The sequence below is a fragment of the Aristolochia californica genome, unplaced genomic scaffold, assembly GCF_029961685.1.
Source record: "Aristolochia californica isolate CCGP_79_NKW_82.1479 unplaced genomic scaffold, dmAriCali1.0.hap1 SCAF_6, whole genome shotgun sequence".
Classification (NCBI taxonomy): Eukaryota; Viridiplantae; Streptophyta; class Magnoliopsida; order Piperales; family Aristolochiaceae; genus Aristolochia; species Aristolochia californica.
In genome coordinates, this window is record NW_027182257.1 from 44029493 (window position 1) to 44057220 (window position 27728).

General features: G+C 40.7%; 7 protein-coding genes across 9 annotated transcripts; 4 read left to right on the forward strand and 3 right to left on the reverse strand.

The window, feature by feature from the left end:
* Nucleotides 1–4859: 4859 nt before the first annotated feature.
* On the reverse strand, nt 4860–6979 carry LOC137935491 (vicilin Cor a 11.0101-like). The gene is made up of 6 exons (XM_068780138.1): nt 6364–6979; nt 6107–6282; nt 5931–6011; nt 5559–5834; nt 5138–5480; nt 4860–5050 (listed from the first exon to the last, which is right to left on the reverse strand). Exons 1-6 carry the CDS (start codon nt 6977–6979, stop codon nt 4860–4862), a joined length of 1683 nt encoding a protein of 560 aa, XP_068636239.1.
* A 919-nt stretch (nt 6980–7898) lies between these two features.
* Nucleotides 7899–9863, forward strand: LOC137935492 (vicilin Cor a 11.0101-like). The gene is made up of 6 exons (XM_068780139.1): nt 7899–8391; nt 8519–8694; nt 8793–8873; nt 8960–9232; nt 9319–9610; nt 9706–9863. The coding sequence occupies exons 1-6, from the start codon at nt 7899–7901 to the stop codon at nt 9861–9863; spliced, it is 1473 nt and encodes a 490-aa protein (XP_068636240.1).
* Nucleotides 9864–13873: 4010 nt separating this feature from the next.
* LOC137933960 (probable RNA helicase SDE3) lies at nt 13874–18279 on the forward strand. 3 transcript variants are annotated; one of them, XM_068778106.1, is made up of 5 exons: nt 13874–13953; nt 14364–15188; nt 15487–15654; nt 15831–17288; nt 17697–18279. In XM_068778106.1, the coding sequence occupies exons 2-5, from the start codon at nt 14394–14396 to the stop codon at nt 18096–18098; spliced, it is 2823 nt and encodes a 940-aa protein (XP_068634207.1). In that variant the 5' UTR covers nt 13874–13953; nt 14364–14393; the 3' UTR covers nt 18099–18279. The 3 variants fall into 3 exon arrangements, with proteins under 3 accessions (XP_068634207.1, XP_068634206.1, XP_068634205.1); XM_068778105.1 differs by having other exon boundaries at nt 13951–14190; XM_068778104.1 differs by having other exon boundaries at nt 13951–14088.
* Nucleotides 18280–18781: 502 nt separating this feature from the next.
* On the reverse strand, nt 18782–20050 carry LOC137935493 (non-specific lipid transfer protein GPI-anchored 25). The gene is made up of 3 exons (XM_068780140.1): nt 19708–20050; nt 18992–19070; nt 18782–18911 (listed from the first exon to the last, which is right to left on the reverse strand). The coding sequence occupies exons 1-3, from the start codon at nt 20048–20050 to the stop codon at nt 18782–18784; spliced, it is 552 nt and encodes a 183-aa protein (XP_068636241.1).
* Nucleotides 20051–22455: 2405 nt separating this feature from the next.
* On the reverse strand, nt 22456–23099 carry LOC137935494 (non-specific lipid transfer protein GPI-anchored 16-like). Its single transcript, XM_068780141.1, has 4 exons — nt 23072–23099; nt 22944–22970; nt 22769–22789; nt 22456–22673 (listed from the first exon to the last, which is right to left on the reverse strand). The coding sequence occupies exons 1-4, from the start codon at nt 23097–23099 to the stop codon at nt 22456–22458; spliced, it is 294 nt and encodes a 97-aa protein (XP_068636242.1).
* Nucleotides 23100–24459: 1360 nt separating this feature from the next.
* LOC137933961 (non-specific lipid transfer protein GPI-anchored 5-like) lies at nt 24460–25310 on the forward strand. The gene is made up of 3 exons (XM_068778107.1): nt 24460–24820; nt 24904–24993; nt 25144–25310. The coding sequence occupies exons 1-3, from the start codon at nt 24502–24504 to the stop codon at nt 25272–25274; spliced, it is 540 nt and encodes a 179-aa protein (XP_068634208.1). The 5' UTR covers nt 24460–24501; the 3' UTR covers nt 25275–25310.
* A 1281-nt stretch (nt 25311–26591) lies between these two features.
* On the forward strand, nt 26592–27332 carry LOC137935495 (non-specific lipid transfer protein GPI-anchored 5-like). The gene is made up of 3 exons (XM_068780142.1): nt 26592–26922; nt 27030–27119; nt 27202–27332. The coding sequence occupies exons 1-3, from the start codon at nt 26592–26594 to the stop codon at nt 27330–27332; spliced, it is 552 nt and encodes a 183-aa protein (XP_068636243.1).
* Nucleotides 27333–27728: the final 396 nt, after the last annotated feature.

The window sequence follows — 27728 nt, forward strand, 5'->3', positions numbered from 1 at the left end:
ATTTTCCAATAATGGGATCAGGGTAAGGTCGAACGACACTTCCATTGTCAAGCTACCGTCGAAATGATGTTTCCGGTGGAGGATTTTTCTAGAAGTTTTCTGGTTTGGAATTCTAGAAAGAGAGAAGACGACACTTCTCTTGTTTTCGGCAGAGAAAGAAGATGATCCCGGTTCCCGAATTCTTATTTTTTCGGGTACATCAAACGGTTTCAGAAATTCGACCTGGTTCACGGATCTGGATTCATTAAAACGACCGTTTCCACGCCATCAGACTTGTCCGGTTTTCATTCTCAGTCAGTTCGGCTAAACTCGGTGAGTTGACTCAACAACATTCTAGTGGCTTGTAGCGGCTCGTCCGATGTCCGATCGGGGTGATTTTGGCGATGTTGTATTCGTCTAATTGAGATATTTGATTCAATTAGGTATAAATTTTGAAACAAATTTCCAAAGTTTTCTTTATTGAGAAATATGATAAATAGTGTGACATCCTTTCAAGTTCCAACACTCAGCAATAATTACATTAACTGGAGAATCAAGAAGAAATCTCTTCTTGGAGTACACGATGTCAGGAATATTGTTGAAAAGATTTTAGCGAGCCAGAAAGAGAAGATGCTCTTATATAAGAGCAAAAGACAACTTTAAAGGATTCAAGAAGAGAAAAACTCTCTACCTTATCTATCAAGCATTAGATGATGGTTTCAAGTGCAACATCCGCCAAAGAAGTGTAGAAGAAGTTGCGAACATCTTACAAAGGAGTCGAGAAGGTGAAGAATGTCCATCTCCAAACATTAAGAGGGGAATTCAAATCCTTACTTATAAAAGCATCTTAGTCTATTTCATGCTATTAGCTATCTCTAATCAATTGAAAAGAAATGACGAAAAGTTAGAAGATGTGTAGAGAAGATACTCCGTATATCATCGTGACAATTGAAGAAACTAAATACTGGGAAGAAATGACGATATAACAACTCCAAGGAACTTTGTAAGCCTATGAAGAAAAGTACAAAAGGAAGCGAAGACTTCACAAGATTAAGGAACCTACTTGGAGTCACAAGATCAAGTTTAAAGGGGGGTGTTGGATTATAAACTTGATCTTTGATCCATGATCCATGATCCAAGAACAAATGAAGTTTCGTGATTAAGAGTTGAGCTGGCAACTTAAGCCAGTAAGCTTGTTGTGCTGGCAAGAAGAATGAAAAAGAAGCAAGATAAACAGCAACATGTGTGGCAATGAATTTGCCATGTAATAGAAGTTTATGTGGTGATTATTCACCCTTGATATCTATAAATACCCTATAAGCCAAGTAAAATGATAAGAAGACGAAAGAAAAGAATACAGAGAGAGTCATAAGAAATGTTCTTCTTCTTTCGTTTCTAAGTGCGAAATTACAGAGTACCGCATAGACGATACAGAGAGAGATAGAGAGGAAAAGAGATCGTCATTTTCCAATAGCTTATACAGAAGGAGAGAATCCTCAATAAGCCTTGCAAGCGAGAAGAAGAACTTACATTTAATCTTCCCTACTACCTCCCTATAGACTAGATTTTTCGAGGCGCTTATCGGTATTTCTGGCTACGCAGGACGACACCTGTGACATTTTTCCAATGATTAATCGTTGCTTTTCTCGAGCCCCATCTTGGGACCAATCTACCTATACCTCGTTCAAGCAAGTTGCGAAAACGTAGGGAGTCAAGAAAGCGGTCAATTCTGAGTGAACTCGGTCGGATTACCTGCACTTAGGTAGCGAATAACCCGTTACACGACCTGCAATACCGGCATTATAAATTACGGCCTGACGGGTACACCCAACTCTCATACACTTCAATTGCTAAGTTAGTAAATGAAAATCTATTACCTAAACCGTTACGAAAGTATTTTTCAAGATTTTGTTGATAATTCGTTGAAGGAAAGGTACTTTTGAAGTTTTTGCAAATAAATTTGAATTCCAAGAGATTTCTACGCTTCTTCTCTATTCATCTGGTAGTAGGAAAGTTCCCCCTTCGCTGTATAATATCTAGTCTTCTATTATAGCTCACGGTAATTAGAGGAATCCGAAAAATAATCTCACTGTTCGTGGGAGCTTGATGCGTGAATCGATTTTCGTGTCTAGTGCATGACTAATTACTTTACAACTTTACCCCGATAAATTCAAACTGAAGATCTCAAAACAACGAGAAAACGAGAGATTCTTATACTAGTAGGGGGTTTTCGGTTGTAGGATGGCACGCAAAAGTTGATTATGGCGACGAGGTCGGAGAAGAAACAAGTAAAAACAAAGATATGGGCAGACATAGGTAGGCTGAGGCTCTGATACCATTGTTGGAAAATAATGATCCTTCTTTTTCTATATCTCTCTCTATTGTGTCCCTGTCACTTTCTGAATTTTTCTCACACAGAGAAGAAGAAGAAGAATGACTCGAAAGCATAACTCTTTGCATTCTATTTTCTTCTTCTTATCATTTTACATGGCTTACATAGGTATTTATAGATAATAAGAGTGAATAAACACCACATAATTCTCTATTATATGGCAAATTCATTGACATACACGTTTTTGTTTCTTCAAGCTTCTTTGCCAGCGATGAGCTTATCTCCACAAAATCGACTTTAGCTATCGACTTATCTCTTAATCAGGAAGTTTCCTTGAGTTGGGCTTGGATCATGGATCATGGATCAAGTTTACGAACCAACACCCCCCCCCCCCCCCCCCCCCCCCTCCCTCTTAAACATGATCTTGTGACTCCCTTAATCTTGTGAAGTATTTGCTTCATTTTGTACATTTTCTTGCAATGGTCTTTTATTTTCTTCAATCATCATGACAATGTGCAGAATATCTTTAGCTTTTCATCATTTCTAAAAAGCAACTACTACTCCGAAATACACTCGGATGCTTTCATATGTAAGGATTCGAATTTACCTTTGGAGACAGACTTTCTTCACCTTCTCGACTCCTTTGTAAGAGGTTTGTAACTTCTTCTACACCTCTCTGGCGGAGGTTGCACTTCACAGCATCATCTAATCCTTGATAGATGCGGTAGAGAGTTTTTTTTATCTCTTTTTCTAGAATCCTTCAAAGCTATCTTTTGCTCTTGTGTAAGAGTATCCTCTTGTCATAATGAGTGTTGAAACATGGAGGGATACATCACTATTTACCATTTTTTAATAAAGGAAATTTATGAATTTGATTTCAAAATTTATACCTTATTATTTCAAAGTTCTCAAAGAGGCGAATCCAACGCCTCCAAAATTATCTTAATCAAACGTCAAACAAGCTGTCACGGGCCAATTATCGAGTCAACTCATTGAGTTGAACCGAATCGACTGAGTTAGAGGTGAGTTGAGCACGAGCCAGACGAGTTGTCCGCACGGGAACCTTCGCTTTAATGAATCCGGGTTTACGGGAAATCCGATGGGTCGACCATAACTGGGTTGAAACAGAGTCGATCGCGGAACCAGTCTTTTAACGCTTTTGATGAACCTGGGTCGAGTAGAAACCCAAAATTTAAAAAGTTTGGGACCGAGTCCGACCGGTCGTCTTCCCCGAAAAACTAGAGAGCGATGTCTCTCTGTTTCTCTGTTTCTAGAAAATTTCACCTTAAAAATCTTCCACTGGAGGCGTTGTTTCGCAGGCAGCTTGCAACGGAAGCTTCGTGCAAGGATTTCGACCATGCTTTGATTCCATTGTTGAAAAAACACTCTGATACCATTGTTGGATAATAAAAAATGACGATTTTGCTCTCTGGTTCTCTCTAACATCTCTGTTAGAGAAACAGAAACAAAAAGAAGAAACGGAATTTTCTAAAACAGAAATGAAAGAAGAAGAAGAAGGGATAAAAACTCTCTGTAATCTATTTTATCTTCTTCTTATTATTTTACATAATTTATATAGGTATTTATAGATAACTAGTAAATAAACATATTTTACATAATTTACTAACAAGAATAAATAAACACCACAAGTAAATAAACACATTTTATATAGTTACAAGAATAAATAAATACCATATGAGTAAATAAACATAGTTTACTAACAAAAATAAATAAACACCACATTTCTCATAGAGTTCATTTTACATAGTTTATGTAAATAATAAATAAATAAATACATTTTACATAATTTACTAACAACTAACAAAAATAAATAAACATTTGCCAACACAGCTTGATCTTATCTCTTGAAAACAGCTTTGCCAACACAGCATGATCTTATCTCTTGAAAACAGCTTGATCTTATCTTGAAAACTGATTTTCCATAGTTTACTAACAACTAACAAAAATAAATAATTTGCCTACACAGCTTGATCTTATCTCTTGAAAACCGAAAAACCGAATTAGCTACCGACTTATCTCTCAATTCTCTTGGAATTCTTTGCCAACACAGCTTGATCTTATCTCTTGAAAACCGAAAAACCGAATTAATTATCGACTTATCTCTTATTCCAGTAAGAAAACCGAACAACCAAATTAACTGCCAACGTATCTCTTAATCACGAAATTACCTTGAGTTGGCTTGGATTATGGATCATGAATATAAGTTTACAATCCAACAACAGTTTCCTCAAACGGTGGGTAGATTGGACCCAGGTCTGATCTCGAGCCAAACTCGAACCTATGGAGCTCTACTTTCAGGTATTTCACTACAGTAATGGAGTTTATTTGTATTCGAAAATGGCCACAGATTTGAAGTGATTGAGAAGAAGAAGAAAAGTAGTTTATTCAAGTCTGTATATAGTCTCTATAGCATGGAAAGTCTTATTTCAGTAGTTACAGAGCCTCTCACCACATATCCACATAACACTCCTCGTTTACCATCCCATATTTCATCCATATTACTGGCCTCTCATACATAATTCTTTACTTAAAATCCGGTGAAGTCCAAAATCGATTCCAGAGGCCCTCGTCCTCCTTCTTCATCTTCCCTTTCTTCCGGTCCCTTCACCAGAATGGAATCCTCCTGCCGCTTGAATATCTGGCGCGGTTCTCTTGCGGGCTGGTTGAATGCCAACTCTATCTCTTCATCCTCCATCTGATTATAAATCCCGTTTTTCCCTGTAACAATTCCACAATTTGTCCACTTTGATAACGATGGGATCAAATTAGGAAGCAGCGCGTAGTTAACTACGGAAATATTTTTACCTGTTAGGTAGTATCTCTGGTTGCCCTTGGCATTGACCTCGAAACAGATGAGCTCAAGGTTGTCACGGCCGGACGATACGATGACGACGGGGTGACCAGCGGGGGCGACGAACATGGTGTTTGGTGATAAGCGGGATCTTACCTTCTGGTAGCTCACTCGTCCCTCTTGCTCTTCTTGTCCTTCTTCTTGTTGCCCTTGCTCTGTTTCGGGCTGCTGTCGGCCGCCACCGCCGCCGCTCTGGGTTGAGAGGTGCGGACACGCCATCTCAAAGTACCCGTTTCCGCTCACAACGAAAGACAACTTCGTCACCTTTGAGTTGTAAAATGGTGCACTCATGGAGCCCTGTAAAAAAAGAAGTGATTTCGATTGAAATTCAAATGGAGAACGAAAATGGAAGAAATAAGATCTCCGAGAACTTACACCGGTGATGTTTGCATAAGAAACCTTGATGTCGAGCTCCCGGAGCTGTTCATAGTCGTGAGAATCAGTTTCATAAAGCTGGCCTCTGTTACTGGAATGTGTCGGCCGCTTGTTGAAAAGGTTGAAGGCCTCCTGCTGCTTCGACCCACGACCGAAAGGCCACGGTGCTCCCTCGGAAGAGTGTCGGCCGATTTGCTGTATCTGACGCTGGGAGGCTTTGATAATGGCACCCTTGTCCTGTCTGTCGAATAAATCCTTCAGCGTATCCCATGGAGTCTGTATTATCGATCAATGCCGCAGCAGTTTTTGTCAGTAGGTTAAGTATAAACACTATTTACTGTAGATGCAAGGATCTGTCAGGGAGATGCTCACGCTGAATGCGGCGGCAACGATCCCAGGGCTGAAGCTCCTGAAAAACGATTCTGGATCTCGTCCACCAGGTCCAAAATAGGCCTGCAACACATTATTTAGAAAGCAAATTTTCTAATCTTTTGCTCTCCTCTGCAGCGAATTGCCAAGGGTGACTTATTAAAACATGTCTTCGTTACCTTGTATCTCCCAGGAATGGCTACTGGATAGAACAACTTGATGATACGGAGCTTCTCGTTGTTTTCTTTGTTAACAATAGAGAAGGTCGTTCCAGCCGGGATTCGTAGGATATCTCCTCTACGAATGTCAACAGTCTCTCTGTCGTCTTCTCGCAAGAGACTCACCGTTCCTCTCCCTGAATCAACCCTTGGAGACCAGATTAAAAGCAATAAATATTGGAAGATTCTAATTCATTAACAGACGAAAAATATTTTACCCCTAGCAACGAAGAAGACGGCGTCGGCGTCCCAATGGTTGGGCACCACGAAAGAGTTGGGATTGACTTCCATGAGGCCAATCCGGTAGTTTTCAATCCCCCGGAGCAGCTCCGACCGTTTATTGAACCGCTCGGCTGTTTTAACAAAACCTCCCTCCGTCCTCACTCGCTCATTGAATTTTTGTTCATCAAAGAAGTAAGGATTCTCACTTCCTTGCTCCCCTTGTTCAGTGTCTCTTCGCAGATTTCCACCACCGCGGCTTTCCTGCTCTTCGTACCTCTCTTTGCACCGGCGTTCGCACTGACGTTGTTCTTGGCGGCGTTGCCTGCAGTCCCCGAGACATTCCTGGTACTGCTGCTGGGGATCTTTCTCCGAGATGGGGTCGCCCTCTCCTCCCAGGCTTCCCTGCTCCTTCTTCTGTTCTCTGTACCTCTCGACGCAGCGGCGTTCACACTGGGGCTGCTGGCTGTGCTCGGACTCCTGGCATTGCTGCATGCATTGCTGCAGCTGCCGCTGAGGATCTTCTCTCTCGTGATGAGAGAAGACAGTCGTTGGCAAGAGAAGGAAGAGAGAGAGGACAAAAAGGGAAGGCACAAGTATGGGTGCTTTCACCATTTTCTACCGTGTTTTCTATCACAAGCTGGCTCTGTTCGATGGAGGAAGCTCGGGGACGAAGCTGAATTTATTGAGAAAGAAAGGGAAGAGAGAAAAGCTGGCGAACATGCGTTTGTTGGGTATGTGGCGCCTCGAGTCTGCATGCAAGCGAACGTCTGTAGTTTGGCTCGACACGTCTACCGTACGAAGGGTATAGTACGGACAAACTGTCTATAAAAGACAAAAATCCAGATGGCGCTGTTGTGTTACATCTCGTTCCATAAAAAACACGGTCATCTCCAGATCCTTTTATCGCGTATGGATCACCGTTCGATCAATTGCAATGGATAAAGCATCGCAGCGTCCCCGTTGGCAGTATTAAAGAATATGCGGTCTAGATTTGTCCTCTTCGAAAGGCCGCTTGGGGCTTCTTTTGTTTTAACGCCGTGACGGCGGACACGAGTCCACCTGCATGGGTCTTGTGCAACGATGCATATCCCTGGAACCGACTCGGGTAACTCAAAACCGGGTCGTGTTACCCGAGATTAAAGCCGGGTTCGGGGGAAGACTCGGGACTCGCTTTGAGAAGAAGGCGCGAGTCGCGAGTCTTACCCAGTCCCGGTGAAACGCTGGTCGACTCGTTTCCAAGTCTCTGCTTTACAAAAAGTTAGAAATTTCGATGAAACGTTTTATGTTATAGGATTTGGTGGGAGATGATTCCGTACTCCGTACCACGTGAGGCCCCTGTGTAGAGGTGCGGCGACGCGTGCGTTCATCTTCCATGCATGTACACACGTCAACCTGCATGTAAAACTGATACTCATCTCTCATCCACGTCCTGATCTACCGCCACCTTTTCTCCCTCTATAAAACCCACCCCCAGCTGCGCCTCTTCCCATCACAGCAGAAATCATCAGTGATCCATTGTGAAGCTACAACAATGGCGAAACTAGCTTTTGTGCTGCCTCTCCTTCTCGTCCTCTCCCTCGTCTGCCTCTCATCGTCCTCGGACTCAGATCCCCAGCGAGAGCTGGAGGAATGCAGGCGGGAGTGCCAGCAACGCCCGCAGGGCCAGCAGCATCATTGCCAGGAGGAGTGCGAGCGAAGGTACAGAGAGCAACGGAGAGGCCGGGGGGAGAGGGATCCCATCGAGAAGCAGAGTGGTAAGGGGCAGGATAACCCGGAGCGAGAGAGTGAGCAGGAGGGAGAAACTGAGCAAGAGAGGAAGAATCCGTACCATTTCCGTGATGAAAGGTATAGAGAGAGGATCAGAACTGAGCATGGATATGTGAAGGTTCTAGACAAGTTCACGGAGCAGTCGGATCTGCTCCGAGGAATCGAAAATTACCGTGTGAGTCTCTTGGAGGCTGACCCCCATGCCTTCGTGATGCCTGTTCACTTCGATGCGGAAGGAATCTTGTACGTCAATAGAGGTAATTTTCTCGTCGTTTGCCGATTTACAAGTTTTCTGCATATTCATTTGTGAGTTTCGAGTTCAAAATGGTCAAATGAAGAGATGGGTGGATTTTTATTGAATCATTTTCTACTAAATTTTGTAAGGACGAGGAACGATTACACTCTTACAGCAGGAAAACAAGAAGACCTACAACTTGGAGCAGGGAGATATAATTAGGGTTCCGGCGGGAACAACATTCTATCTGACGAACAGAGACAACAACCAGAAGCTCCAAATTGTGGAACTGCTCCAAGCAGTTTCGACTCCCGGCCGTTACGAGGTAATCCATAGTACTATTTTTCTCACATTTCTAACCCCGGCACTATTTTCCTCCGTATCAAATTGCAGATTGTAATTGCCTGATTTTTGTGATTTCAGGCTTTCTATGGACCCAGCGGCAAAAACCCAGAATCATTCTTCCGCACCTTCAGCGATTCGATCGTCAAAGCCGCCTTCAATGTTAGACACGTCCCCTAAATCTCTTCCTCACGATTTCTGCTTCCACTGATTATTTGGTTGTGATGATTCAATTTGAACTGTTACAGAGCCAAGGAGATACATTGCGCAGGTTGTTTGAAAAACAGACCAAAGGAGCGATCTTCAAAGCTCGGGAAGAGCAGATCAGAGAGATCAGTCGGCATGCCTCATCCAGGGGATCCGGGACGCCCTTCAAAGGCGAGTCAAGCGGACCTGTCAATCTCCTGCGCCACGGTCCCGCCTACTCAAACCAATACGGAAAGCTTTACGAGGTGGACGAGAACGATTACCCGCACCTCCGTGAGCTCGACATTTCCGTCGGCTTCGCCAACATCACCAGCGTAAGGCTCTTTCTTTCCCATATGGCCGGATTTACTTCACTAGCCAGTCTGAACTCAGAAACTAACCGAGGATTATGGGCTCGCAGGGAGCAATGACTGCACCTTACTACAACTCAAAGGCTACGAAGGTGGCGGTGGTGACTGAAGGGAACGGGTACTTTGAGATGGTCTGCCCACACCTCGCCTCCGGCGGACGAAGGCAAAAAGGACAAGGCACGGAGGAACGATACCAGAAGATCAGAGGGAACTTGAGCCCCGGCCACGTGGTCGTCGTCCCCGCCGGCCATCCTACCGTCATCGTCGCTTCTCGCGGTCGAAATCTCGAGGTCGCCTGCTTCAACATCAATGCTCGTAACAACGAGAGATACCACTTAGCAGGTAGAAACATCCTCTTTCCACCGAGAAATACTAAATTCTTGATTCACTTACATGAAACTGTGAAATTGATGAGATGGGTATGCGTGGGTTTGCAGGGAAGAACAATATTTACAAGAATCTGGAAGAACAGGAGTTGGAGCTGTCGTTCAATGCTCCCTCGAAGGAAGTGAAGAAGGTCCTCAATGCGCAGGATGACCAAGTGTTCACGCGCGGTCCAGAGGGAGGAGAAGAGGGAGGGCGTGGTTCAGAGTGAAGACCAAGCTGACAGAGAGACGGAGAGTCTTCTGGCGGATGGTATCGGCAATGTAATTTGTAGCCTTATCTAAGAGTATGTATGGCAAAGGCAGCTTGTAAATAGCAGCAGCTGTTGAGACGAGATAATAATGAAAATAAAGCTTTCCCCACTTCTCTCTGTAATTCTCTTTGCATTGGTCAAAAGGCTTCAGAAGGCATCAATCTCAATTTATAGCGCTTCCTGTCGGAGGATTCATTTTGATAAAAGTGATGTCATATTCGTCCATTATATTTAAATCCTAAAGTTATAATTAAAACATTTAATGTTACATTACCCTTTTTGGAGATGTTTCACTTTTTAGAACAAAACTTTATTTCATTTTGTTCTTGCCGATGACACATCTCTGCCCCCTCCCCGGTCTTTCACTCTGAGTTTGTGCACTTCAGGTTCTCAATTCCTAGCCCTCTACGCCTTGGGGTGAAGGTGCCGCAAGGAAAATGATGCAGCAGACGCATATCTTAGCTGGGAGCTGACAACCAGGGGTGGCATCGAGCCTATGTTAGCTGAGTTTAATTTAAATATTTAATATTTTGAGTTTGAACAGAGTTTGTAATATTTAAATATTTAATATTTCGAGTTTGAGCCAAGCTTGATTACAAGCCGAGTCAGAGCTTGAACCTCCTAATGTTCGAGCCGAGCTTGATTTAAATATTTAATATTTCGAGCTCACAAGTAGGGGTGGCATCGAGCCGTTGAGCACGAACCTCCCTATATTCGAGTCGAGCTTGATTTAAATATTTTGAACAGAGCTTCGAGCTGAGCCTCGTCTCGAGCCTAAAATTGTTATCGAGCTCGAACCCAAAAATTGTTATCGAGCTTGAACCCCAAAATTTTTAACCAAGTTCGAGCTGAGCTCAACTCGAACTTCAACATACATTTAAAATTTTCAAAAAAAATATATCAACATACATTTAAAATTTTCAAAAAAAATATATCAAATAAATTGTATATAAAATTGGGCATGACCTCTATATAAAATTGGGCATAACCTATATATATATATATATATATAATACATGTATAAGATTGGACTTGACCTCTACTTAAAATTGAGCATAATCTATTTATATAATATCTGTATAAAATTCGGCATGACCTCTACTTAAAATTGGGTATGATCTATATACATAATACTTACATAAATACTCCATAAAATTGTCCATACATTCCATAAACACTCCATGAAATTGTTTATACACTTCATAAAATAGTTTAAACACTCCATACACTGCATAACATTATGAATAAACTCCTTACAATAATCAAACACAACAAAATTAAATGAAATATCACTATTAATTTATAATCACCCAAGTAAAAACTATAAATCCATTATAAATTTACAAACTATAGTTGTTTCTCTTCATGATAGAAAATAATATACGACCCTGCATGACCAAAATTTCCACCTATACAAAAACAAAAAATTAAAATTAGTTAATGTCAAATAAAAAAATACTCTTCCACTACTTATTACTCAATGTCGTTAAAAATATTAAAATTACCATAATGAGAAAAATATGAAAAATCATGTAGTTGGTAGCATTATCGCTACACTCTTCTTCTCAGGCTGTAATCATAAAATAAAATTTTAATAAATAAAACTAAAAAAACTAAAAAATATCATAATAAATAATTAATCAAATAAAGATCTTTTGATTTTTCTGTACATCGTGAAGAGACCGAACCCAATCACTGCACAAATCAAAGCTTGAACTGTATTTGGTGCCAAGGAAGGACGATATGAGTCTATTACTAAATGTAGACTTTGAAGCTACTGCGGATATGAGAATTATAAGGGGGGGTTAGTCAACAAACTTAAAATTTGAAGTTCATCTTCATCTCCTGCTTCAAATTCATTTCATTCTTCTACATGAAATTCAATTTCAAACTTGGTATTAGTGTGGACGAGTTCATGTACACTGGAAAACAGTTTCCAGTGTTAGTGTCCCAAAATGAGAAAATATAAAAAACAAGAAAATAAGTAACTTATAATATTATACTTAATTAAAAATAATACTTAAACCCCAAATTAGGTAAAACAAAAATGATTACAACACAAATAAGTAATTTATATATAATTAAAATAAATTAAAATATTAAATAATTAAATTAGATATTATATTATTTAATGATAACAATTTATTGTACATTAATACAATAATTACTGGAGCCAATTAACTGTGCACATGATTAATTATAAAATAAATAAATAAATAAATAGGAAAATTTGATCAAAGCATTGAGGGGGGGAATTAGGTATTTGGGGGGGGGGGGGGGGGGGGGGGGGGGGGGTGGGGGTGGTGGTGGGGTTCTGTGCCGTTTCGGTGAGAACGGTGGCTTGCTGATTTGAAGGTGGCAACAGGCAGTAGTAGGGGAGTGACGACGACGGGTGAGGGTTTCAGAGAAGCTGCTCTAGCTAGGGTACGATGAGGCGAGGGCGGTGCTACGGGAGTCGATGGTGACGGCGATGAAAGGCAGAGAAGGCGATGCACGGGGGGAAGGATTAGGTGCGGCGACGGCGGCGGCAGAAGGGGCACCAACAACAAGAGGGAGAAGGGAGATGAGGCTGAAAGAGGGAGAAAAAATTTTTGGAGGAAGAAGAGAGATGGGAAGGAGGAGACCAAGAGAGCGAGAACGCAGAAGAGAGATCGAAAAAAAAAAAAAATCGGGAGAGAGCAGCGAAATGGCAGACTGCCGAAAATTTCCCAAATCCACCGTTCGTTAAATTAACGAGCCGGCTCGCAAGCCGTCGTGCCGAATCTGACTTTGGTCGAGGTCAGCTCGTTAATTTAAACGAGCCGATTTTGGATATCGAGCTCGGCTCGAACTCGAGAGATACCAAATCGAACTGAGCTGGCACCGAGCCGAACTCGAGCCGGCTCGGCTCGAGGCCACCCCTACCGACAAGGAAGGCTTGCTCTCTAATAATCCCTTCCTTTTTGTCCACTCTCAAAGCTCATTTAGTCGCGCTCGCTAATTTTTCTCTTGTCCTCATCCTCAGTCGGCACTATTCATCCAACCCCATAAAGATCATAACACCACTTTCTCTTGTCGAAGGCCACATCTCCGCCATCAAATGGTTCGTTTTTTAAGATTTTTGTGTCATAGCTTCTTCCTTTGCCCCATAGGGGTCATGGAAGTGGGGCCAAGGAGCTGAGCACTTTCGTTTATCCTGTTTATTGCTTGTATGTGGTTCTCTGTTGCATTGTCACGCTTGCAGGGTATGACTTCCTCGCCTGACAATGTCACCATGATGCAGAAATTGGCGATGTTGTTGAGTCCGCTGAGATGGTTGACTCAAGGTTGGGTCACTACAAGCCCGTATAAAGCACAGGGACAACCGTGGAAACTTGGCGGGAGCGGGATTCAAACTCGGGACCAACCTGCTCTGATACCATATTGAAACCTTGTAGGAAAGCAACTACACGAATCTTATACAAGGACTGGTGCGATATAAATATCTAACACTTTTGGGTAAACGAGAGGTGAAATCTCTTTCACTTTCACTTTCCCTTGTGCAGCTATTTCGTGATATTTCAGTAAAATGGACAAATATCAAGACCGACAAGACAAAAAAGAGTGAATGGGCTTTATTATAAGTTGATGTCGTGCATGTAGGCTGACCTGGGCCTGAAGTCCGTCAAGATTTGGGCCGAATTATACTTTGTATAAAAGAAGAAAAAAGTATTTACTGTATTTTATAAAATAATAAAAATAAAAATTTAATAATTAATAAAACTATGATATCCAGTCTATCAATAATGAATTCGATACACTAGATTTGAGTTTATTGCAAAGTCTCGATCCATTGTAACCTTGACAATATAATAATTCAGGGCTAAACTCTTTTTACCATTTTCCTCCCTTGATCTTGAAACATAATAAAATTATTATTATTGCTTAATAAATTAGAAGAATTACATGTCGCATCGTAACGTTAAGGTTGTATAACTCGCCCAATACATTTCTTGGGTAAGGGGGGAAACCCGCGACGAGGGCTTTATGCCCCAACTCGACTCGTCAATCACTGAGACCACTCTGCCAGGTACGAAAACGACGCTTTTCCAGTTCATTCTGAAACACCTACGAAGGTTTTCCCCAAAGTGGGAGTGTAAATTTCTTTGCTACCAAGTTTTAGGAGGACCTGTTCCGTCTTCTTGGCGCTTTTCTTTTCACTCAGGTTGATTGGTTATGTTGAGGATTGCTGCATTGCGGATTTTTGTTTAGGAGAATCGAATGCATCTGATTCTTAGTGAAGAAAGAGAGTTTGATTTGTTTTCAAGTACTTCTTTATTTTTATCTTTCTATTTGGGTTTCGAGTGTTGGTCGTTGTAATTTGTTTTGTGTTCTGATTAGTGCGCTTACATATTGTTTTGTATCGATGATACGTATTCCAGACAATTATTTTCTCTGTTGATCTGATGCCGTAGCTGTTTTTTTTTTTTTTTTTTGCAGTTTTTTTGTTCTCGTTTACTGGAATCAATTATGAGTACGCTGGATTCTGAAGGCTGGGGTGATGATAACTACTCCGTCATTGGAGAGGAACATAAAATTGGATTTTTGGATTATCATAACGAAAACTCCTTCGAGAATTTTGATTTGAATGATGAAGGACCTGTTATTATTTCCTCCCCTTTTCCTCTCACAAATGGAAACCCCCAGTCTTCTCCTATTGGATCAATCACATCAGATTCAATAACTCTCAGAAACACTACTTCTGAGCCAATAGAGCTGTGGGGGGTTCAAATATACTCGTCAAACCCCGAAGGTTCCTACACATTGTCTTTGATGAAACCCCCAACGGATGAGTCTGACGAGGAAGCTCTAAGTTGCTATTTGGAGTCAACATCTTTGGAGGATCGAGTTCTTCAGCCAAACACAACTCTTACAATCTGGTTATCTTGCAAGTTACAAGTGATTGGGTTACACTGTTCAATTGTACATTTTGATGTGGGTAATGACAAGATTGAACGAGTCGGTTTCCTATTAGGAGAAGATAGGATTTCACAATCACTGGTATCTAACAGGCCATATTCACGACGCCCTCGGAAGAAAGGTCCTTCCTATGACCAGTATAAAGAAGGGTATGTGAAAGGTCCCCGTGTTGCCAAAGAAAATCGACACTTCAAATACTCCCTTCCTAGATTCGCAATACCGGATGAGGTCAAAGAGTTAATCCACAGAAAGGAAGTCCCTGAAGTTCTCTTAGGAGGCTTGAATGAGGATAATTATGTCGACTTCTTCAAGAATTTACTTTACATGGAAGAAATCCATTTGGAGGTACTGTTGTCTGTCCTCGTTTTTCCGTGGTTTGCTATAAATGTATTTGAAAGAAATGTGTTCATGCTTCTCGTCGGTATTTAAAAAAGGAAGTTTATTAGGTGCTAAGAAGTTTGTTAATGTCCATGTTCACTAACATTGTCTTTTAGAGCTTTCAGAATCTGAAATTACTTAGTCGATACATAAGTTGGATTTTGGTTTTGGCAAACCATGTTTGTCTCCTCTCTTTTTTCAAAACAAATGAAGAAAGAATTGCATCTATAATCATTTACTGATAGCATTTTGTGAACCTCTACAGGAAGAAATGAGACAATATGATATGGAATGTGTGACCATGAGAAGGAAGGGCAGATACTTAGCCCTTGTAGTCCCTGGGTTGGCTGAGAAGAGACCGTCACTTGTCACAGGAGATGACATTTTTGTTAAGTTTTCTAAGGAAGACCATTCAGATGCTACACGGTATCAGGTTTGTGGTTACTTTTTGGAGTATTACCATTAGTTCAATCTCTTTCCCACAATTTATTGTACTAAAAATTCAAATTGCTTGTATTGGAAATCAATTGGGTAGTCATAACTACTTTTCAAATATTAATGTAGATTGTAACAACCTTTCATCAAATGCATTTGGGGGTGTTCATGTAGGGATGGATCCATCGAGTGGAGGCCGATGAAGTATTTTTAAAATTTGCAGATGAGTTTCAACAGAGCCATCATGACAATGAGCTATATGATGTCACATTCAAGTTTAATCGTGTCAACTTGAGACGTTGCTATCAAGCTGTGGAAACTGCAAAAGCAGAATTACCCTTTGAATTCCTCCTCCCACTTGATCCAAGGTTGATAGATGTCACCCCAGTAGTACCCTTGAACTGTAGCCTAAATGGAGAGCAATTGTCTTCTGTAGAAAAGATTCTTGCTTGCAAGGGTGCTCCTCCATATGTCATTCATGGTCCCCCAGGCACTGGGAAAACAGTGACTCTACTAGAAGCAATTCTTCAACTTTATAAAATTAAGAAGGGGCGCAAAGGTGCACAAATTCTTGTTTGTGCTGCTTCAAATAGTGCTGCAGACCACATATTGGAGAGATTGATCAATAATAAAATGACCAATGTGAAGAAGAGTGAGATATTTCGGCTGAATGCACCTTCTCGTGGTTATGAAGATATCCAACCCGAGATTCTTCAGTTTTGTTTTTTCGATGACATGGTTTTTAAAAGTCCACCTCTTGGTGCCTTGTTATCTTATAAGATTATCATATCCACATATTCAAGTGCGTCTCTCCTTTATGCAGAAGGAGTTCCTCGAGGTCATTTTTCTCATCTTTTTCTAGATGAGGCTGGCCAGGCCTCAGAGCCAGAGATTATGATATCCATAGCTAATTTTTGTCAGAGAACCACTGTTGTTATTTTAGCTGGGGACCCAATGCAGTTAGGCCCCGTTGTGTTATCGAAAGAAGCAGAGAATTTTGGACTAGGTAAGTCATACCTAGAGAGGCTTTTTGAATGTGAACCTTACTTCAATGGGGATGACAATTTTGTTACCAAGTTGGTGAGGAACTACCGCTCTCACCCAGCAATTTTGAGGCTTCCTTCTGAGCTTTTCTATAAAGGGGAGCTCATGGCATGCAGAGAACAGAAGGATGCTTCTTTGAATGACTGGAGTGACCTTCCTTGCAAGGATTTTCCGGTTCTTTATCTAGGCCTTCAAGGATGTGATGAAAGGGAGGGAAGCAACCCATCATGGTTCAATCGATTTGAGGCCAGCAAGGTGGTTGAAATTATTAGAAGGCTATGTGTTAGTACTGATGTGACTGAGGAGGATATTGGGGTGATAACTCCATATCGCCAACAAGTAGTCAAGATAAAAGGTGCCCTTGAAGCCATTGACATGGAAGGGGTCAAGGTTGGGAGTGTGGAGCAATTCCAAGGACAAGAGAGGCGAGTAATCATCATCTCTACTGTCAGATCAACTGTTAAGCATAATGAGTTTGATAGCAGACATAACCTAGGATTTCTTACAAATCCGAAAAGGCTAAATGTTTCAGTCACCCGTGCTAAGTCATTGCTTGTCATTGTCGGGAACCCATATATTATCACCAAGGTACTGCTGCTCCTCTATCCTTTAACATTGGTTTTTGAATTTTGGTATTGGTTGTGTCCCATTTTTGCCTCAGCTAAGTATTATATGCTCTTCCTATTATTTTGATTTATTGAAACTGCGCTTGGATGTATTTTTTATGTCTATTATTTAACAATACACTGGTTTCTACAGGTTTAGACCCTTTCTGGTTTGTTTTTTCTTGCTTCTCTGACCGAACATTAGAGAAACAAGTCAATTTCACTTGTATGTAGAGAGGTGATAGATTCGATCACATAATGCCCACTGGAGATGCTATGAAACCCCGTGTTAAGAATTGTACAATAGTTAGTCATTTTTTAAAAATTTAACCACATTTTTTTCTCATCCTTGTGTATTTGAAGATTTTACAGTCATGTTTATTTTTGCCAGGATCCTTACTGGGACAAACTCTTAAGGTACTGCTCAGACAATAACTCTTATCAAGGTTGCTTGCTTCCACCACCCGAAAATCATGAGCTGTGTAATGCTGGCCCTGCTTCCCAGCCTCAGTTGAATGAGTATGAATTGACCAAACAATCTTCTGTTGGAGAAAGGGAACAATCTTCTGTTGGAGAAAGGGATCGGGATTCTAGTGAGGTTGAAAATGTCTCAAAGCCGGTTCCAGATGCAGTTGACTGGGATGAAGATTCCTGGAGGGATGAAGACACTCTCCATCCAACTTCTGAAAACAAGTATCATGGAAAAGGTGAAACGTCTGACAGTTCAACGAAGGCTAAGAATCCACCTCCTTGTTTTGATGAATCTCAATGGTCAGATGGTTGGACCAGTTAACTGTCTTGATCTCAGGCTTCTTACCCAATTATATGTTCCTCCAGTTTGTGATGTTACATGTTTGAAAAAAAAGCAGCAGAAAGTTATCATTTTGAAATAGTAGGGGGTTGTACCACTGAACTTGCTGAACATTTTGTGAGTTTTTCTCTTAAAAAAATATAATATTAGTGATTTCGAAACATTTGAATGTTCAATCTATGGGAACGACTTGTTGAATCATAGTTGGCCTTGTAGAAATTTTCTCTTTCACTCAAGGCTTGATATGTAAAGCATTTAAAATGTCTGAAACCTCAATGTTTGAGAAGTGAAAATAGATGGTTTTACCCGGAAGGGTTCCGCTTGTTGATTTGTGCAGACTGCAATTGATATTGATGTGCCAAGTGAAAGAGATTTAGGCCTTACTGGAACGGGCAGCAAAATAGTCAGTGGCTGCAACTATCTAATTTTGAGTGACGAAAAAACAACTGGTCGTTGAAGGAGCTCTTACGAAAGAATTCTCAACGAAATTTCAACAGTAACTTCAATTCCTAAACACTTATGACCAGAACAAGGGGCTGTAAATGTGAATTCAATCATTGAGAGAATTTGATCAGTAGTATATTCAGCCAGCAACATAGAAAAAGAAGTGAGGGAAATCTTATCTATTCTGGATTCAATAAAATGTAGAGAACACAAGTCCAAATTCAATTGAGAGGATCTTCAACAGTTCGGGCAGGATTCTGCTGCTGACGCTTCTGGGCGGCACTGATGCAGAGGAATTTGCCAAAGACAGTGAGGAGGTAATTGGTGAAACCGGAGACGGGACGGGGGTTTCTGCATTGAACCATCAAATATTTGATTATTTAACCTAACAAGAATGAAAGTCGTGAATTTGATCTTAATTGGCTCGGCACCGTGATTCACCTGCAGAGATTTCAGTTGGAGGTCCAGATTCACCGGCAGGGATTTCGATTGGAGGTTCAGAGTGAATACCTGTCAAGGAAATTTTCGCAACGATATGCTTCAACTTTTGAATCTAATGCGGAAAGAAACTAGATATCAAGATCGCCGTACTTTCACCTGCAGAGAATGAAACTAGAGCAATAATCCTAATAAATTAATCTTTTTTATTTTATTTTGCTGCTTATATCATAAGGCTAATCTATGAAGCTCAGAAAGAAAGAAAGAAAAAAGCGACTCTGGACCGCTCATATTACAGCTACCGGTATTAACAGTTAAAATTTACTTGGCGCCAAAATTTAAACAGGGACGTATGCCAGGAGACGTCCCAAAAGATCATTTCGGCAAGGAAGCTTATCCTGATCGAAATATTTTACAGAAGGAAAATTCAGAGCTATCGATGCAACAAATTAGAGAAAGAAAACTTAAGAGAAAAAGACGATGCCATCAAAACGAAGAAAATGCAAGAAAAAACAATCAAAATGAGAAAATGGCACACGAAAGAACGAGAGGAACGAAAGATCTTGAGATTGAAAAAGATTTAGTGCACTATAGCAAGTTCAAATACTTCAAGATCGAAAAAGAACTACGAAAGTTGAGACAGAGAACGAAAGAAAAGTAAAGAAAATTGAATCAAAAGGACGATATGCAGCACGGGATGCTTTCTTACGTCGGCACACCGTCTGCAGAGAATCGGCATCAAGCAAGGAGCTATTTGCGGGGCAGAATGAGAACAGAGAGAGGAGACGAGTCAAATTGAGAGGGAATCCGAGGAGTGCAGGCTCGCTTAGCAAGCGGCAGATACAATGTGCGACACCGTCCGAGGCCGTCCTGAATGGATCGCAGCACAGAGGATCCGCGACAGAGGACAAGTTATTCGGCGCCATCGCGACGTAAGGCAAACATGGAGAGATAGCCAACAGTTCGCTCGCGCAGACGGCGGCGGCGGACCCCGAGATAACCGTCGCCGAGACGGTTAGCAACAGGAGCACGACGGCAGCGGCGGACTCCATTTTGGTAAGAGTTAGATTCACGTTGAATCGGAAATGGAGGCGACGGAAATTAGTTAGTTTTCTGAGTCCAGAGAAGCTAAATAAAATGCCGCCATTGAGGAATTTATAGGAATCGGAGTTCCAACAGTGGACAGTGAATTTTCCAGTTTTCAAAGTCACTCGACTGCTGCAGAGGTCGCATCGAACTGAGCCAAGCGGCTGCTCGACCGGATTATGGTTCGGTTCGAAAGCTTTCGGCTCGTTACCTTAACGATGGCCCGAAAGGGGAGTCGACGAGTCGTCTTTGACATCTTTCGACCCTTCGACTTCCGGTTCGATATTTTCGTTCTTCCTATGAATTCAAAACTGGCTTCAAAATCGGACCGGTAGATTGTCGAAAATGGTGAATGATGGCCCCACCTTTGCCAATAACGGCACCCGTTTAGTCAGCGGGGCAGAAGACGCGGAAGAGGGTTCCGCCGTGAGAGAGGTTGAGAGGCGGCGGAGGGTGGCTGATCAAGGAATGGTGGCGTCGTTTCACAAAGGACGCAGAGCCGTTATAGTCAACGCAGTGAGCATTGGAAGAGAGATTGGGCGGCCGCTTCGTGGAAGGAGGAGAAACGAAAGAGGAAGGTTCCATTCCGTAGCCCAAGATCTCCTCGCTCTCGTTCCTTCGCCGTTCCTTGGTTTGCCTTCCCTCACTCTACTCACATTTCACGCTTCTGCTAGCAGGGAATTGAACTCTTGAGCGACGCTCTTGGATCGAAAGACGAAGGAAGGTTTGCTTGTGCGTAAGACTGACCCCACGTATTAGGTTGCAATCCCACGAGATATTGAGCTCCGCAGAACTTAGACGGGGCCCACGTTTTGGGACTATCGGATAGATCAAGGGGACTGAAATCAGCCGAAACGCCTAGTGCCGTTTCAACTGAACCAAGCACCGATCGATGAACCCCCGACGTTTTTTCCCTTGCCTCATCATCAGCTATTATAAACTATGTAAGATAATTTAAATTATTTAATTTTTTATATTGATTTTTAATTTTAATTATTAACATAGTTTTTGTTCTAAACTATTCAATTGTAACCGTAGTGTTTAATATCTTTTTAAAATATGTGCATATATGAATTTGTAATATATATCTGATAAATTCAATTATTAGAATTTGTAATACATATTCTATTATTTCTTATTAAAATTTCATATTGATTTATGAGGCCAAATCAAGGATAATTATTTTGATCATCTTAATTTTTTATTTTCCATCAATCTTGATCTCATACTTATTTCAGCCATATTTATTTATACATTTTTATGTTATATTTTATGGAGATGAATTATTTTTTTGAATAAAGTTTATGCATAATTATACAATTTTTATGAATAATTTTATGCAAAATATGTAAATAATTTTATATACAATTTATTTGACATGTATTATATGCAAAGTTTTAAGTGTAGGTGGAAACTCGAACTCGGTTAAAATTATTGGGTTCAAGTTAGATCTCAAGTTTGAAATATTTAAATCAAACTCGGCTCAAATATAGGTAAGTTTGGTCTTTAACTCGACTCGATGCCACCCTTACCCGAGGGTTTATAAGCATGTAAGCACACTGGAACTGTGTTACGAAGGCGACTCTTGGACATTTTTTAAGGACGTTGTACCAAAGATCACCTTCCATTTCACCGGCGGGGATTACGTGTAGAAAGATTTTTGGTCATTCTATGATGTGGAAAGTACTATATGGTGTCTTATCGTTCCGATGACGAATGATATTACGATCTTCGCAACGTTCCAGATGCAGGGTTATGTCATGGGTTAATCTGATAAGCCGCTATACCTTGTTGTAAATAGAAAAAAATAAAATATTATGTGATAATAAATCCTGTACGATATGCTAGAGTTGGAATTGTTTGATCAATTTAGGGTTGGGTTAATGAAAAATTTCCATTTATAATTTTGGATGACTCTTCAAATGAAAATTGATAGAAGTTATTAAAAATACGAAACATGCGAAACACTATCTAAGTCATCTGATCATGATCAACGGATATCTTAGTCGTCTGATTAATGATTATCTTAGTCGTCTGATCAACGGCTACACACACAAAAATATGTGGCATGCGTCTTAGATTATCGGAGGAGAGAAGTAAGGGTATCAAAAATGATAATCAAGGTGCTAACCATTAGTTCATTCTATTTCGTTGATAAATGCAAATGTGGAAACTATTTTTGTTTCATTTGGGTCCTATATCATGCCATAACAATGGATATAATTAACAATAAGCTAGAAATCTGAAGAATGGATAAAAAAAACCCCAAAACTCCAAACATCACGACCAAGTGAATCAAACAAATCATCCAATCCTCTTTACACAACAAAAGAATTTACTCCATGACTGATTACATAATACCAGAGCGCTTTCAACAATACTTCAACATCACCATGCTCAATACTGATAAGAACAGAGATGAGGCCAATATATCTGAGTGCTTCCCAGCCGCACTTGGGTTGAGAACAGGCCGTAGCCCAGGGGACGCCGTGGGCGAGTCGGTCGGTGGAGATTCTGGCTCCACGGTGGGTGTAGCAGGTGACGGCGCCGGTGTTTCTGTAGCTGGGTCTGGAAGTGTGGGAGCCGGAGCTATGGAAACAGTACACCATGTTCAGATTAAGCTTCTAAGTTGATTCTAATTAGATGAGATATTATGTTACTATATTTACCTCTAGGGGGGAGACCTGGAGAAAATGCAAAGGGACCTGCCAGTCATGTAACACACAAGGTTCAGTCATAAGCACGGTGATTTCATGGGGGGTTTTAGATTGAGGTTTCGAAGAGTTAGCCATCTGGTATAAACCCCTTGTAAAAGAAACACAGAAGAAGAAAAAAAACCAAAAAAGTATTGGTTTGTACCTGGAGCAGGCAGAGGACTTGCAGCAGCTGCAAGTACAAAAAGTTTCAAACTCAGTTTATTGAAAAGAGTTGCTTCAGATCTCTATGATCACCAGCATCAAATTACAAAGACAAACAGTAAATTTTACCTCTGCACCTAAGGGGTACAGCCCCCATGTTACAAGCCCGGGGAAGCGAGATCGCCAACGTCCGGTTGATCGGAATGTTGAGAGGCACACTCCCGGTTACTATAAGGCAGAGACAGTCCGTGCCGCCACTGATGAGCGAGGCGAAAGACGAGCAACATGTGGTTGTTGGAGAAGACCCATTGCTGCTACTTCCTGTAATGAAGCTCAAGCAGGGTGTGAAGCTGCTGATCATGGAAGCAGTGCAAGGGCTGGTAATCTGGCCTGAACCCAGTTGCACGGACGCCAGTAACAAGGCCACTGTTAATACAATCACGTTTCTCTGCAACTCCATTTCTATGCCTGAGGAAGAAGCTTGTAGCTGAAGAGAGATTTGGATGAGAAGGACAGTGCCATTGTGATGTATTTATATTTGGAGTTTACAGAAGAGAAGACATGAATGAGGAAGATCATCTACATCAAGGTTAGATTTGAGGTGGGTATTGGAAATTCACCTACCTTAACTAACTTTCTTGAGAGAAATGGAGATTGAATCAATCTTTCTTTCTTTTTTATTTGTTTTTCTTCTTGTTGACAGTTAGTCTCAGCAAAGTTATAGGTAGGGTTGGTATTCCGTTACGTGAGAGATTTAAACAAAAGACTAGGAATTGTTGACTCGTCTTAAGAACAACGATTTTGGTGAACCACTCTTATTGACCACATCATGTCCGAGTCTCGGTTGTGTGAGTTTTAACTCAGTGAATCAACATGCTGAGTTCCTTAACGCCAAACTTATAAAGAAAATTCACTTCAGTCATTTTTGCTTAAGCTTCTTAGCAAGGATTAATGGCAGGACTGGTTGACTCTTGAAAGTTACTTTTCTATTTTTTTTTTTAAATTACAGAGACACTTTGAAAGACAAGCGTTTTTACTTAAATGAATCTTTCTCTTTCTTTGCAATTTTTCTCTTTTGGAGTAAAAAGAAAAGAAAGAAAGCCAGAATTATGATTTGGAAAAGTAGAGAAGTGGGTTTTTCAGAGAGAGATAGAGAAGTAGCTTGCAAAGATGGACTAAAACAGGGTAGTTCATTACCTCACCAAGAAATAGAATTCAGTTTTTGAGGTGCCAAAGAGGCCTCAAACTGCATCAGATTGCTGCTCCATTGACATCAGAAACTGTGGAGTTTTTGTCAGCAGTAATGATTTTTCTCATCTGACCATTCACAGTGTTGTTAAAAAGATTTATAAGAGAACTGTTAAAGATTAGGAAAAGTTGGTCACCCACAAGCCTTAACTACTAAGAAGACCTAGGCTCTTCTGTAACACAACACAGCACCATCCTATAAAATCTCTCCTCTCTTTCCATCTCTTCCTGTCTTCTCATCTCATCCAAGCACTCACTTCTTCAGTACAGAATCTTCGGGTTAGAGACATTCCACTGGCCGGACATCCGACATGGAGAGTAAAAGGATGGAGATAGGTCTAGTCATGGTGCTACTGACTACCCTCTGTGTAGGTGCCATGGCTCAGTCCAGTTGCACCACTGCACTTGTTAGCCTCTCTCCATGCCTAAACTACATTACAGGGAATTCCTCATCCCCTTCATCTTCCTGCTGTTCTCAGCTGGCTAATGTTGTTGGGGCTCAGCCCCAGTGCCTCTGCAACATCCTTAGTGGTGGTGGGTCGTCGTTAGGAATCAACGTGAACCAGACTCAGGCTCTGGCCCTGCCTGGTGCATGCAAAGTCCAGACCCCACCGGTTAGCCGGTGCAACAGTAAGTTCTGTAAACTGAATTTTGCTCAGTAATGTTGTGGTAACCAAAACTTCAAATGTGATTATTTACTGTGTTCTAATCAGGTGGTGGCACTCCGACTGGTTCTCCGGCCAGTGAGACACCGGGTTCTTCTTCTTCGCCTTCAACTCCTTCAGTGCCAAGCGTTCCTTCAGGTAAATCATCTTCTCAGTGACACCCAAATAAGCAATAACTGTGGGAAAATTTAATCAAATGTGCACAAAAAAAGAATCCACAACAGATTGAGCTTCATCATAATTTTCTTTCAACACTATATTTCTGAAGCTTAATTTCTGTGAGTGCAGGAGGAACAAAAAATGTACCAACGACTGGTGTTAATTCATCAGATGCATATTCAACCAAATTGTCTCTGTCTTCATTGTTCTCCCTGCTCTTCATTGCATCATTTACAGCTCCATCTTTCATCAAATATTAAATTTAGAGTATTTGTTTCAGACGTACTATGAGTGGCTGTTGTTTGTAGTATCTATTACAGATTTTTTTGGTTCATATATGTGAGTCAGAGAGATTACCATTGTTATTTTTTTTATATCATTCCAATAAGTTATTCTCTTCTTCCATACAAATCTTGTGGATTATCTGAACTCTGAAAGAGGATCAACAGAAAAACAGAGCAATGTCTTCTCCATTTTTTTACCTCCAAACCATCTCCGAAGTGCTGGAATAACAGTAAATAAATGAATGAAATGACATACAATACGATCCATCTAGTGATTCGTTTTCTTAATTTAAAGGAAGAAACCAAATCGACAGACAGAACCTTTTCTTTTCCAACCAGGTGATATCATTATTGAAATTTTTTACCAACTTTGCAATCAATGGTTTAATCAACTTCCATTAAAATCACTATTCTTAAACAAATAGTAAGACAGATGTCTCACTGGACACATAAAACATAATAATGCTGCGTTTTGGGCATTATATCCATATTGGTATTTGTTTTGCATTCAAAACAGACAGCAGCTACAAGAAGCGTAGGCTTATCTCTTTAGAAAAACATTAACAATGAATCATATTAAAAAAAAACTCTAAAAAGGTTTATTTGTTTTGTTCTGAAAATCTGCTCTAGAATCTAGATGATGTAAATTAAGGTTTTTACTCTGTTCTTGGCTGCTAATGAAGCTTCTCTCTTGAAACAACCATTGTTGAAGTTCTAATTATCCTCATCTGGGAAAGCCTGAATCTCATATCCTCCTTTGGAACTTTGTAAAATATGAAGCATAGTTCAAGAAAGACCTTTTTTTACTTTGTACAGAAGAGGGAGAGGGAGAGAGAGAGAGAGAGAGAGAGAGCATAATAAAGAAGTCAGCTATCACTCGGTACACATTGTCTTGATAATATACCATGTTACTTGTAATATAAAATGTGGAAGCTGAGGACGTTACTGAAGTTAGCAAATAAGTCAGGAACGAAAATGGCGGTGGTTTCATAATTCTGATTTATTTGACTAAAAAAATGTAGTCAAATAAAGGGATACCACCCTTCACAGAAGAATCAATCTGACGACCTGGAAATCGAATTAGAGAAGCTACCCAGAATTTCAGCTTACCAAAAACCCAACAGAGATTAGGCAAAGGTTGGCAAAACCAACTCCGTTTCTGATGAACTTCTACAGAGGCCACTTCCTATAAACCAAATCCATTCTCCTCTCTGCAACTCAAATCAAAAGATCAGAAACCTTACAAGCTTAAGTGTCTCCTGCAGTTCCAGCAACAGGAAAACCAGAGCAGAGATGTCTTTAAACCGGGTGATAGAGATTGGTCTAGCTTTGATCCTACTGAATACATTATGTCTGGGAGCCATGGCTCAATCCAGTTGTACCACTGCACTAGTTAGCCTCTCTCCTTGCCTAAACTACATTACTGGGAACTCCTCATCCCCTTCATCTTCCTGCTGCTCTCAGTTGGCTGGTGTTGTCGGGTCTCAACCACTGTGTCTTTGCTCTGTCCTTAATGGTGGAGCCTCATCTCTAGGCTTCAATATCAATCAAACTCAGGCTCTGGCTCTTCCTGGTGCATGCAAGGTCCAGACTCTATCAGTCAGCCGTTGCAATGGAAAGTTCAGTTCAACTTAACATTTTTTTTGCCGAGGTTCTTCAGAACCCAGAAAACAAACTTTACCAGTAATGTATTCTGCGGCTTTTGAATTCTTGTGGTTATGTATTGATCAGGTGCTGGAGCCCCGACGACCTCTCCGGCTGAGGAGACACCAGCATCACCGGCTAAGCCAACCACCCCATCTGTACCTGACATTCCTTCAGGTGAATTACCTTATTCACAATCATCTTTAGTCCAATTATTTTGGAGAATTAGCTCACAAGTTCATGTTTGTTGGGTATGCAGAAAGTGGATCAAAGACTGTTCCATCAACACCTGTGGATTCTTCTGATGCTGTTTCAATCAAACTGTTCCTCTCTCCATTTTTCTTCCTACAATTCTTTGCATCATTTGCTTCAGTTCTCAGTGCCTTCTGAGCTCAGTTTTTATTCATTTGTTGGGTCTTAATGTTGATTCTGTTGTATTAAATACCCATTTGATTTCGAGGTTATTTTGCGGGGGATGAAAGGGAGATTTCTTTGTATCTTTTCTCTTAATAATATGATATTTTTTTCTTCCACGACTATTCCATATATAATCTGGTGCGCTGTTTACATCATTAAAAGATCTAAATGAATTTGAAAAGAATCTTCATTGCTCAAGAAAACATGATAATATCGTTACATAGATCTCTATTAGGATCTAAAGAGATGAGTGAAATAACAAAAACGAAAGATGAATAAATCCTTTAACTGTTAAATTCATTGTGTCCAGTAAAATTCTCCAAATTATCTATTTAATTAGCACATAATTTTGAGATGAGCAGATACAAT

Excerpts from the sequence above, each read along its gene's own strand:
- LOC137935491 (XM_068780138.1), bottom strand. The coding sequence starts at position 6,979 with ATGGTGAAAGCACCCATACTTGTGCCTTCCCTTTTTGTCCTCTCTCTC. Across the intron at positions 5,835-5,930 it reads TCGTTGCCGCCGCATTCAGC|ACTCCATGGGATACGCTGAA; the intron begins GTGAGCATCTCC and ends TCGATAATACAG. Across the intron at positions 5,051-5,137 it reads CCAGAGATACTACCTAACAG|GGAAAAACGGGATTTATAAT; the intron begins GTAAAAATATTT and ends GAATTGTTACAG.
- LOC137935492 (XM_068780139.1), top strand. The coding sequence starts at position 7,899 with ATGGCGAAACTAGCTTTTGTGCTGCCTCTCCTTCTCGTCCTCTCCCTC. Across the intron at positions 8,695-8,792 it reads CGACTCCCGGCCGTTACGAG|GCTTTCTATGGACCCAGCGG; the intron begins GTAATCCATAGT and ends TTGTGATTTCAG. Across the intron at positions 9,611-9,705 it reads CGAGAGATACCACTTAGCAG|GGAAGAACAATATTTACAAG; the intron begins GTAGAAACATCC and ends GTGGGTTTGCAG.
- LOC137933960 (XM_068778106.1), top strand. The coding sequence starts at position 14,394 with ATGAGTACGCTGGATTCTGAAGGCTGGGGTGATGATAACTACTCCGTC. Across the intron at positions 15,655-15,830 it reads CAGATGCTACACGGTATCAG|GGATGGATCCATCGAGTGGA; the intron begins GTTTGTGGTTAC and ends GTGTTCATGTAG. Across the intron at positions 17,289-17,696 it reads ACCCATATATTATCACCAAG|GATCCTTACTGGGACAAACT; the intron begins GTACTGCTGCTC and ends TATTTTTGCCAG.
- LOC137935493 (XM_068780140.1), bottom strand. The coding sequence starts at position 20,050 with ATGGAGTCCGCCGCTGCCGTCGTGCTCCTGTTGCTAACCGTCTCGGCG. Across the intron at positions 19,071-19,707 it reads TCTGCAGACGGTGTGCCGAC|GTATTCACTCTGAACCTCCA; the intron begins GTAAGAAAGCAT and ends TTTCCTTGACAG. Across the intron at positions 18,912-18,991 it reads ATCTCTGCAGGTGAATCACG|AAACCCCCGTCCCGTCTCCG; the intron begins GTGCCGAGCCAA and ends GGTTCAATGCAG.
- LOC137935494 (XM_068780141.1), bottom strand. The coding sequence starts at position 23,099 with ATGGGGGCTGTACCCCTTAGGTGCAGAG. Across the intron at positions 22,790-22,943 it reads AAGTCCTCTGCCTGCTCCAG|GTCCCTTTGCATTTTCTCCA; the intron begins GTACAAACCAAT and ends CATGACTGGCAG. Across the intron at positions 22,674-22,768 it reads TCCCTTTGCATTTTCTCCAG|CTCCGGCTCCCACACTTCCA; the intron begins GTCTCCCCCCTA and ends CTGTTTCCATAG.
- LOC137933961 (XM_068778107.1), top strand. The coding sequence starts at position 24,502 with ATGGAGAGTAAAAGGATGGAGATAGGTCTAGTCATGGTGCTACTGACT. Across the intron at positions 24,821-24,903 it reads ACCGGTTAGCCGGTGCAACA|GTGGTGGCACTCCGACTGGT; the intron begins GTAAGTTCTGTA and ends TGTTCTAATCAG. Across the intron at positions 24,994-25,143 it reads AGTGCCAAGCGTTCCTTCAG|GAGGAACAAAAAATGTACCA; the intron begins GTAAATCATCTT and ends CTGTGAGTGCAG.
- LOC137935495 (XM_068780142.1), top strand. The coding sequence starts at position 26,592 with ATGTCTTTAAACCGGGTGATAGAGATTGGTCTAGCTTTGATCCTACTG. Across the intron at positions 26,923-27,029 it reads CCGTTGCAATGGAAAGTTCA|GTGCTGGAGCCCCGACGACC; the intron begins GTTCAACTTAAC and ends TGTATTGATCAG. Across the intron at positions 27,120-27,201 it reads TGTACCTGACATTCCTTCAG|AAAGTGGATCAAAGACTGTT; the intron begins GTGAATTACCTT and ends TTGGGTATGCAG.